General features: G+C 31.9%; 1 protein-coding gene across 1 annotated transcript in view; it reads right to left on the bottom strand.

The window, feature by feature from the left end:
- Window positions 1–8,043, bottom strand: part of LOC123665222 (ABC transporter G family member 20) — a 43,868-nt gene extending 35,825 nt beyond the window's left edge. Inside the window, exons 1-2 of the mRNA XM_045599557.1 lie at window positions 7,783–8,043; window positions 2,485–2,644 (exon numbers count right to left, since the gene is read on the bottom strand). Coding sequence (XP_045455513.1) covers window positions 2,485–2,644; window positions 7,783–8,033 — 411 coding nt within the window. The 5' untranslated portion in view covers window positions 8,034–8,043. The remainder of the gene's footprint in view (window positions 1–2,484; window positions 2,645–7,782) is intronic.
- Between the last annotated feature and the right edge of the window lie 4,111 nt (window positions 8,044–12,154).

Raw genomic sequence — 12,154 nt, 5'->3', positions numbered from 1 at the left:
GAGAAAGAGACTTATGAACAAGCAGTGGGATATCACAGGCTGAAGCGTTATTGAAAAAATAAAAAGAGTAACCTTAATAAATAAAAAGTAGCTAGCTTCCTAATAACATGAAATGAAATGAAAACATTTATTTCGTCATAAGGTGATATACACACTTAACGAAAGTCAAAATCGTGTCATTTACAATACAAAAATAAAAATTAAAAAATACTCGACAATAATAAAATAATGTTAAGGTAGCAAAATAAAATCAAGCAATAAAATAAAAATTTATATCTTAACATCGTGTACATTACAAACTTAGGTAATGTACCCAGTGTTATGTGCAACCTTGTGCAATGTAAAATTATAAAGCCACTACAGATTAGATAGACCACCTAATTTTTTTTTGTTGTTAAAAAGAGTATCTTCATCTCAGGACGGTGTCTGTAGTCTGCAGGGTGAATATTAAATTTTCGTTTGAGCGCCTCTCGGCTTGTGGTGTTTTGTTACGAATATGAACGACATTGACATATTAACGCTGGTAAATTATGTGAGGTTTATATTTGTTTTTGTAGAGAAATATTTTTGGCGTTTTTATATTTATTTATTTTTTCTTATTACGTTTTTATTGTACCCTACAAAAGAATTTAATATTAGCCATAGTTCAGTCAGTCAGTTAAGTCTATTGCAGTTCACTGCTGGACATGGGCCACCCCAAGTTCACGCTAGACATCCCTGTCTATTCCTGTCGAGCTGCTCTACATTTTGAGCAGGATATTTCCCGCTATGCCCCTCGGTAATCATTCTTAATGCGTAAACTCCATTCGTGTGTAATAACTGGCATGTGTCATTTACGTGCACGTGTACACTTTTTATTATTTCGACTAAATATAATTTTGTCATAAGCGCACAGTCAGACAGCTGGTGCACGATATTTCAACATTGGTTAAGGACCTCGTATATAATTATAAAAATAATAATAAAGAGGTAGGGGATCTGCAATTAGAATTGTATTAACATATTTAAGTCCAGAGACACTGATGAACATCATGATGTTTTGTTTTATATTAATGGCGACGATTATGTCTAATTATGTCCCGTAGTCGCGACACACATACGCACTCACGCACGCACGCACACACACACACACACACACACAGACATATATATCATCAGTAATCAATTCAGCCTATCGCAGTCCACTGCTGGAGTTCATGCACAAGTTCACGCCAAAAATGGCGTGAACTCATTTGTTTTGCCCATAGTCACCACGCTGGGGTTGGTGACCGAAGGGTTGGCTTTGTCTCACCGAAGACGCTGCTGCCCCGCTCTTTGGCCTGTGTATTTAACATCCAACTGGATGGTTATCCCTCCAACAGTCGGCTTTTTAAATTCCAAGGTGGAAGTGGAACCATATATATATTATGATATTGATTTCATAATAAACTGACAAGTATAAAAAAAAAAACACTAAAATCGCATCCGACGGCTCGTGTATAATCTATTTATAATCACAGTCAAATATAAAAATAACTAAATGTTACAACATATGTAATCAAATAACAAAGTCCAAAACCAATTTGTTAATGTTACATAAGAAAACAAGACCGAAGGAAGATCAGATCTCTACAAAAATACTCGTCTAATATAATTATACTTTTCTTTGTAACGTGATAAAATACCCCGATATGCGGACATCCGGATAATACATTTACGTTGGATTTAGGAGGATTCGAGAAGATTCCTTTTGCAGATTACGGGCAATATTACTTATTTTTTTCATTTCAACTAAATAGAAGGATAACCTTATTTTGAAAAAAGAAGATATTTAATTGATTTGTCATAGAGAATCCTTTTTTTTTCAAACTAATTTTATCCATCTATGAAATATGAAACCGGTCAAACAAGAGTTGGATTTGAGTGCAGGGAGCTAAATTTATATTTTGACTAGCCCGTTGGCGCAGTATGTAGTGGCCCTGCTTTCTATTCCGCGGGCTGCGGGTTCGATTCCCACCTGAGTCTGGGTGTAATATTTATATATGTATTATTTTTATGTATATTTATCAAAAAAAAAATAGTTATAACAGTCGGCTGTTACCTGTAACACAAGCATTAAGTTGCGTACCATAGGAACACGACCGTGTGTGTATGTTATATGATATTTATTATTTTTATTATTATTATTGTATATTTATTTTAACTAACTTTTATGCTATATAATATAACTTGGATGGCAAGAAAAATGTTGGTCCGCTTCATGAAAAACGAATACCCTATCGTTAGCCTATCGACGTCTGCAATACTAGGAGTATAGTAAGCGCGTTACAGACCCCCGACTCTGGCTACTTTTCTCACCACAGGTATAAACACGACTTGAGGACAGCATTATTTGGCTGTGATCTTTAGTAAGATTGAATTAGGGTCGAGCACTTTCGAAATTTCGCATAGTTGTGCCCTAGTTCAATAATACTTTTACATATTTATAACTACAAGAAAAAATACCTGTGGCATATATCCTATCCTAGGACCTGGAACTCCGCTTCCAGGGCTCCCAGGTCTTCCACCCAGGACCCATATTTCACCAGAGTTCAAACGACGTCTCCCAACTATGCATGAAAGTAGTGTTGTCTTTCCACATCCAGAAGCTCCAAGGAGACCATAGCTAGAAGAAAAATATTATATGTTATTACTCCCGTGCCTAGCTCATATATATGTGGATATTAATGTAATACGTGATGAATATAAAAAAGTATAAAATGTAATTACATAAAAGAGCACGACATTATATTATTGAACAACGTGTTATTATATACATAGTTATGTACTCTATGTAAAATTCAAAGTTGACTTGAAATATAAAAAAAATTATATCTGATATATATTCCTTAGAGGTGTAAATGTAATTGTATATTTTATATTCAAAGGTTATAATCTATACTTCTATACAAATAAATAAAATTGGAGTGTCTGTTTGCAATATTAATATAAATGCTTTTTCATAAATTTATAATTAATTAATTAATTTATTTATTTATTTATTTATTTATTAGGTCAGCCAACAATTGTTTAAACCGATTCATAAATGTTTAGCATTGTGAAATAATACATCACACATAAATGCAACAACCACTTATAGGCAAACACCGCATGCAAAAATCACAGTTTCATTTAGTAAGACAATAAAGTAAAATTAAAACTTTATTAAAAAAGAACATAATATAAATCAAATAAAAGAATGCATATAAATGCTTTAGGTACATCAAGAACAAAAAAAAATTAAATAAATTCAACAATTAACTCGTTGTAAGCTTATACTTACACAAATTATGGTTGCATCATCTAATACAGTAAATAAGTAATAATCAATCAATATCAAATAAAGTTTCAGACTTACATCAAATCACATCATAATATCATCATTGCAATATAAGTTTCATACAGTAAAAAAGAACAGCAAAACACAACAACAAGACAACTCTTCACGTTTCATAAATTACAGATAAAAAAACATTATAAATAATTTTAAAAAAATTAAAAAAAAACTGTCACATAATAAATTAAAACTTAACAAGATCAACAAATCGCATTCCATTAAAAAGTGATATTACATAAAAATAAAAAACTTATTGGTGGGTAGATGTCAGCAACAGTGACCGAAAGTTCGTACTTTGCGGACAAAACATGCATTAAAAACGACTGGATATGGCATGGCACTTCAGAATAACACAATACATAAATATATATATATATTTTACCTCTTCTGTTTTTTACAATTTCAATATATTTCCATATTTATTTTGTTTATTTCCAAGCGGACACAGTTGCGGGCACAACTAGTATATAATTCGTTTCTTCTCACGTATCAATTTTTCGATTACATTCGTGATAATTCTCTATAAAATTATAAATTGTAATTGCAATTCAGAATTATCGTTCTTTTTGATATGGAAAAATGTGAATCGTGTATAATATACACTTTTGAAATTAGTAAATATTGATTATAGATATATATTTTAAATAAAGAGTATTCTCTTAGTTTCTTTGGAAGACTGGCTATATTATTATATATACTTATATTCTTAATAAAGTGTATTCTCTTAGATTTTTTGAAAGTCTGGCTATAGATTAGACACGCGATAGTCTTTCCCGCCGTATTCACTTTATTTAGAACTAGCAGTGCCCACGACTCCATTCGTGTGGAATTTAACAAAAAAGTTATTGTTCAGTTCGTAGAGTTATAAAATATGTAAATTTCCAACATAAAAGTAGCCTAAGTTACTTCTTATTACAACAGCTATCTGCCAGTGAAAGCCCCGTCAAAATCGGTTTAGTCATTTCAGAGATTAGCTGGAATAAACAGACAGACCGATAGACAGACAGACAGACAAAAATTGTAAAAAATGTTATTGTGGTATATGTGCAGTGTATACATCCATATGCACTTAGTAAAAAGCGGTTATTTTAATATTACAAACAGACACTTGAATTTTATTTATTAGATAGACAAATATAAACGTCCTCATATTTTATTGTATAATTATGTACTTCTGCACGCATTCAGCCTGTAACACCCCACTGTTGGGCATAGGCCTCTTTCTTCATGTAGGAGAAGGATTGGAGCTTAATCCAGCACGCTGCTCCAATGCGGGTTGGCTGATATGTTCCCTACTAAGTAACGATTGTGTCAGGTATTTATAATAACAAACGGGAGCGACGGTTTAATATGCTCTCCGAGGCATAATGCGGAGACCCACAAGGACAGACATTCAAACCGGGAAGAAATATTTATACAAATACAAATATCCATCCCGAGCGAAGATCGAACCCGCAAACCGTCGGTTTTTTAGCCGACTACACACAACCATACACCAGAGCAGTCGTTTATATGTACCCTTAACATGTAACATTTAATTTATAAATCATATAATACATATAAAAAGATCGTCATACCATCATACTTAAATTGAAGACATTGCCATTAACAATAGTATGTTACAAATAATAAAAATTAAAATAAAAAGTTTTTAAAAACAGTCTTTTATTTAAATGCGCTAAAAAAATATATTATTTCCCCTAATAAGTCTTTCTATCAACATATAATATTATTATACAATTTATCTGATATAAAAGTTTGTCGCTAAAGTAATTCAAAAAATACTTTTTTTAAAGTTTCTCTCATCAACCCCTTTCATTTGATACCCATATTGTAGGAGCTTGTTAAAAATAACCAGTCTGACTTATTGTGTATTCCGCCATGTTGGATTTAGAATGACATCACATAGCTAGCTATACATTGTCATTCAAACTAAACGTGTGTACAAAATTTCAGCTCAATCGGTTAAAGATATATGCTTTAAAATTGAGTTGCAAGATTCTGCCCTAACAAATATAAAATAAAAGCTTTTAAAATAAGAATTAATAGAGACACAATTTACCGGTAAATAAATAAATAATAAATAAATATCGTATAACATACCCACACGCTACAGTAAGGAATTTAATTATTTTGTTATAAGTGACAGCCGACTGTTACAGCTACATATTAACGTACTTATATCTAATTAAATATCACACCCGGACTCGAGCGGGAATCGTACCCACAACCCTGGAACAGATAGCAGGGTCACTGCAAACTGCCCCAAAGGGCTCAAGAGGCCAGTTTCTTAAGATTTAGACAAAATAAGTACTATTTCTATATCAGACCACGTACTCAACGATTATTACCGCTTCAGATATGCAACGACTAAAAGTTAGATTAACTTGAAAGTTTTCCTTGCATGAAGTTACTCACAATGACTTTGTAAATGTTTCTTTTTATTGAGTTTTTAGATAAGCACACGTTATTCTTGGGAACATAAAACTGCAAGGTTGAGAAGTGTTTCCAGAAGTGAGCCTTCTTTATGACTGTTATATTCTTGCAGGATAGGTTTTTAAAGCTTTGAAGTTACGCTTCACATTAATCGATATATATAATGAATGTTTGTCTGTATGTCCTTTATAAAATCGTAAACTATGCAATACAAAGGTTTTCGAGTTGCTACGACCAAAAAAATGTTCAAAAGAATTGCAAGCTTTTATTTTTATTCTAAGATTAAAACAAATTAACTTAGAAATAAATGAAAATAATGAGTGGCAAGCAATTAAATATAACTTTATTTTATTTTAAGACTGATGTATGAGTAAATTATCGACTCTTAAGATTGATGGTAAAAAAATGAGCTTAAGAACCTTATTAACGTTGAACGCTTCTTTAGTTTGTTACTTTATAGAAATTTTTATTTTATTCGGCGTGTATTAGGATAACAGACAGTATGAAAGATTTATATATGTTGCAGTCAAAACTCTTAACCAGTCAAAAGCACTATTGACTGGCAAAATCAGTCAGAAGTACTTTTGACCGTTTGCTTTAGTCAATAATACTTTTGACTAAAATAACAGTTAAAAGTACTTTTGCCCAATGGAGCTGGTTAAAAGTACTTTTGACTAAATGATTCCGTCAAAAGTGGTTTTGACTGGTTGTATCAGTCAAAACTCTTAAAAAATTAAGGTGGTCGATAAAAATAACGACAAACGGTAATATAAACTTTTATATTACTCATTATTAGTGGAGAACGTGCTGATATTAGAACAAAAATGAGTGACTACGAAAAGAAAGAAGGCTTTTTGCAAAGAATTTTAGCGATGGAAGATATGAAAGATAGTCATTTCAATGTGATGACAAAAGAAAAATTTGAAAAGTTTGCAATGGATGTGGAAGACGCGAAATTTAATGAAAAGGAAACACCATTACAGTACAGTAGACTACAACGCTTTAACACATTGAAGTTTGTGGTATAAAAAAATTAGTTACAAACACAGAACCTGTCAAATATTTTTGCCGGCTGAGGAAATCTACGACATTATTGATGCTGCTCATGTTTTTATAGGGCATGTTGGTCGCGATAGACTTAAGAATGAAACGGCAAAAAAATACGCTAATGTTACAAAATAAATGATTAATATATATTTATCAATGTGCGAAGTATGCCAAAGGAAGTAAAGCAAGAAAAGGATGGGTCAGGTTTAGAAACCGATCCTGCACACTGAAATGAACAGCCGCTGCCAAGTCGATCTGATTGACGTGCAGTCGCAAGAAGATCGCGCGCATAAATTTATTATGGTTTATCAGGATCATTTGACTAAATTTATTCACATCTAACGAGTTAATAGTGCTTTTGACTGACGCTTTTTGCAGTTAAAACTACTTTTGACGGAGAGCGTCAGTCAAAAGTATTTTTAACCGCGAATTTGCAGTCAAAAGTACTAATAACCAATAATTTTCAGTCAAAACCACTTTTGACCAACTTGTCCAGTCAAAAGTACTTTTGACTAATTTCGCTAGTCAATAGTACTTTTGACTGGTTAAGAGTTCTGACTGCAACATATACACTTCTCGTAAAGGAATGTACATATGTGCCTATCTTTTTAATTACAATTTTCTTAAATGTTCATTTAACCATATCTTATCTACAGGGTTTCTTACATACGCACACACACACGCGTGCGCGCACACTCACACACACACACACACACACACACACACACACACACACACACAAAATTTAATATTCCAAATGTATATTAATTCAAATCAATTGCCTCAGTGGATGAGAACCCCGTCATAGGGATACCAACCAGTAAATTTTGACTTGTTTATTATTTAAAAACAATCAATAAACTTAAAATTTCGCCCTCCTTTTCGTATAAATCTAAACGTAGAAAACGTATTTTTTTCTAATTATTGAAGATAAAAATACTTACATGGCACCCTTCGGCACAGTCATATTCAAGCCATCAAGAATGACGTTAGGATTTTTCGTCGTTCCGTACTTCTTGTGAGCGCGTCTAACGCAGACCGCTTGCTTTCTTCTAGAAGCCAATGTGGACTTCTGAGGCTTGAGCATCCGATTCCTTCTTTCCGTTATTTCTTCATGTATTGTGCTAACGTTCAATTCTGGGTCACGAACATCCTCTAAGGATATCGTCGCGCCCTGGTTGTCGTAGGCTGGCATTTTTCTGCAAAAGATATTTTAATTACAGTCTAATTACTTAATAGTATCGTAAAAGTATTTAACTTACGTTAATACCATGAGCCATATATCTTCGAAATGGAATAAAAATTACTTTTTTACAGCTCACTAGCGATAAGGCCACCTTTTGTAATTATCTCCTTTTTTTGTAATGTTGCTCATTCTTGGTTTACAATAAAAAGTTTTTACTATTATTATTATTATTTATTAGGACAAGATTTTACAATAATGTTTTAGAAAAATTTGAAAAAATGCAGTTTTATTTAAAAATTTTACCAAACCAATGTAAAAATTATATAAATGTCCAAAACAAAAACTAAACTCCTAGCAAATTCTTGTACATATTGCAAAGAGGAAAACAAATGTTTAAAATTTGTTCATGACACATTTATTTATATATAGAATGATGACTTTAGGCTGATAAGAAGGTATTATCATATATGTATGAGCAGGCACTTATGAATGTTTTTATATATAGGTTGTTCGAATCCTAATTGTGTTCCTTCAAATAAGAAGTGTATGTATATGTTATGGATAACATTTCACGTAAAAAAAACCTTAGCCCTTTTTAAATTTTATTTTGTCTTAATATATGAATTACTCTGTAACTTACTTCTGCATAATCATCCAGTACTATTTATCTTATCCCTAAAAACGTTGGTAAAGTGAAATATTAATAGTAAGTGCTGCATTCAACTATAATTGTGTTTACCATCAAACGAAGAAAAACCGACTTCAATTATATCGACAAGTAATACAATGTAGGTAGACGAAAAAATAGTCAAGTAAATACGCGTTATCAAAGATTACTCCCAAAGTTGTAATCAGATCTCGATCATGACGAATTTAAATGACCACATGAAACATCGGATTTCGATTAAATTAAAAATCATTAAAATCGGTACATCCAGTATGCGGATTTTCGAGAGTTTCCCTCGAATTCTCTGGAATGCTATCATCAGATTCTGGTTTCCTTACCATGGTACCAAACTAGGAATATCCTTTCCAACAATTTTTTTATCAAAATCGGTTCATAAACGTCGGAGTTATCCCCGAACATACATTTAAAAAAATAATAATAAATACGGTCGAATTGAGTAACCTCCTCCTTTTTTTAAGTCGATTAAAAAAAGGTACTACTAAAGGTACTATTTACATCGTTGACAATCAAAGCCATTTAAATACAGTTGAATCGTTAATGAAAAAAATTATCCTGTTTAAAAAGATTGTCAAAAGTTACTTGTTGCACATGAGTGGGATAAGAAACCCTATCAAAAATAAAGTTTAAAAGGTTGTATTTGAAGGGGATCATCAATCGTATATTAATTCTAAGAAAAATTAAAATAATTTACTACAAAGTAAAAAAAAAACATAATTTCCAATGTATGGCCGTGTAAACACGTCGTAAAAAGGTCATATGTCACGTTGAGAATATTTAAAAGGAAAATAAAAATAATATATATTTTCCGCGCTATTGTTATTATGATTTAAAGCTATTAAATATTTCTGAAGTGTTAAGTTTGTGACGGCTGAGTTGAACTATTGTTACTTAAACAATAGTAATATTATATACTTTGAAAAACGAAGTCATAGGTTAAATGCTCTTTTTGAGTTGCGGAATAATTACGAAGGACAGCAAACTACGGTCTTAGTCTTAGACAATTTATAATATAAATATAAAAATATATTATATAATACAAATAATATACTAATTAAATTTAAAAATGTATTAATTCTTAGACCACTCTCTTAGACACTGTGAGCTTCTTGTCTGTCTGTTGTCTAATATAGGTCTTTACCTTAAAGTTATAACCTATGTACGGTTACAAAAATCATGTTAGATACTCTGAGAAACTTAGTGATAGGTAAAATTACGACTGTAGCCTTCAGACTCATCTAGTTCACATAATAAAAACATCTCAGAAAAAGATCATTTAAAATAACATTCCTTACTTTAAAACCTGTTTGCAAAGATATGTCGTAGGCTAAATAAAATCACTGCAGGTCATAATAACGAAGTAGTAAACAAACGAGTCAACCTATTTATAAACATGTCATAATTGTTATGCATTAGTTGATACACATGACATATGCATGTACGAAAAGGTTTTGTTACGATTTCACTACGATCGTTTATAGAGTAATAACTCCACTTCTATTCTGTATCGAGATCAAACCTTTACCAGACTTATTTTAGACTTTCGTAGTCATTATTGGATAAATCACACCTAATTTCGTGCTGTCGATTTTGCGTAATGCATAGCACACAGATAAAAATAAAATAGAGACACAGATTAAAAAAATTAAATTAATTAATTTAGCGTCTATCGCTATAATAAAGACCCATACAGTTCGTAATTTCTTAAATATGTATCATGTATAAACATCGGCCTGTTAAATTTGTATTTTACGTTTAAATCATTCACTGATAGCATTTTTTGATTGATTCAGCATGTAACATCCCACAGCTGGGCATAGGCTTCTTTCTCCATGTAGGAGAAGGATCAGAGCTTAATCCACCACGATGCTCAAATGTGGGTTGGCGGATATACTCCCTACTATGAGTAACGATCGTTATCAGGTGTACATGATAACAACCGGAACCGACGGCTTAAAGTGCTCTCCGAGGCACGGTGAGGACTGCACAAACACCCAGACCACGGCAAAAGTCTATATAGCCAATACAAATGAATGTCGTGAGCTGGGATCGAACCTGCGACCGCCAGCGCAACAGCCAGTGCATAGGAGAAGGATTGTAGCATAATCCATCACGCTCCTCCACTTGGAGTTTGTAGATATATTCCCTACTATGAGTAAAGATCGCTATCAGGTGTACATGATACTGTTTGCATGATTACCTAAATGTATTATCATAAATTTGTTTGAAAATTGTATTTCTAGTATCACGAGTAATTTTACTAGCTTGAAAATTATTTTTATTATGATACACAAGACTTTTAAAGTTAAATTAAAACAACATGATCATAAGACATTGATCTAAATGTTTAGCTGTACTCATACAATACCTTCTGACTGGTTCATCATCAAGATAAGTTTACTAACGAAACAGGATAAACAGGTTTACTGTTTTAATATAAATCCAAGGACTCAGGTGTGCCTGTACCCTTTTTTTACCTACTTCAAAAATGAGAATATTCTCAACTTGACTGTATTTTTTATGTCTTTTACTGCGTTATTTTTTATTGTGTGTACGAAAGCTGGTTCTTGTCTTGTGGTATCATTTAAATTTAAGTATCATTTTAATTCAATTAGATCAATATGTGTCGAGTATTTTTTTAATTATCTAATTCGTGTTTAATTAACTAATTTTTCGCCTACTTACGTTGTACTACTTTTCGATGTAAATAAAAGTCGACAAAACACATTTATTTGTGTTTATTATTGTCAGATTGTATATAAAAATATTAAGAAAAGATATATTTACGATAGTTGAGTTTACCCGCATACATACATACAAGAATAATACAATTTAGGTAGACGAAAAAATACTCGGATCATCATCATCACTTTAGGCTGATACATTACTCGTCATATTTCAGTCAAATTTAAATGGAACCACATGTCAAGCACCGTTAGATTAAACAGTTGCATTTGCTCGCAAACTAAATAAAAAACCGACTTCAATTACATCGACGAGTAATACAACGTAGATAGATGAATAAATATTCAAGTAAATACGCAAAGATTACTCAAAGAGGCACATTACAAAAAGTTATCTTTACGCTTAAAAAGACAAAGCGAATCACCTTCGGAAAAATACACAAGACTCAGACTTGAATTGACATCAAGTTCAAGAGTGTTTTGTCGCAATTATTAAAGTTATTAAAAACACATTAGCGTTACAAGTGTAAAATAATAATACATAGGATGACTAACTCAACGAAGTGTTGTTTTGGATTCTCTTATTTCTGCTTTACTTTTATTGGGTATAACATTATTTTTTGTAGCCAAATAGCAGTTTATCGCTTTTTGAGTGTTTTATTATTATTATTATAAAAGAACATCAAGAGGCTCTAAGCTTACCTTTGTTCTGTTTTTATTAAATCACACAATATTACTTATTCATGTGTGTTTCATAACAG

This window comes from Melitaea cinxia, chromosome 23, assembly GCF_905220565.1.
Source record: "Melitaea cinxia chromosome 23, ilMelCinx1.1, whole genome shotgun sequence".
Taxonomy (NCBI): domain Eukaryota; kingdom Metazoa; phylum Arthropoda; class Insecta; order Lepidoptera; family Nymphalidae; genus Melitaea; species Melitaea cinxia.
The sequence above is the reverse complement of the archived record's forward strand: the minus strand, read 5'-3'. Positions and strand labels throughout refer to the sequence as shown.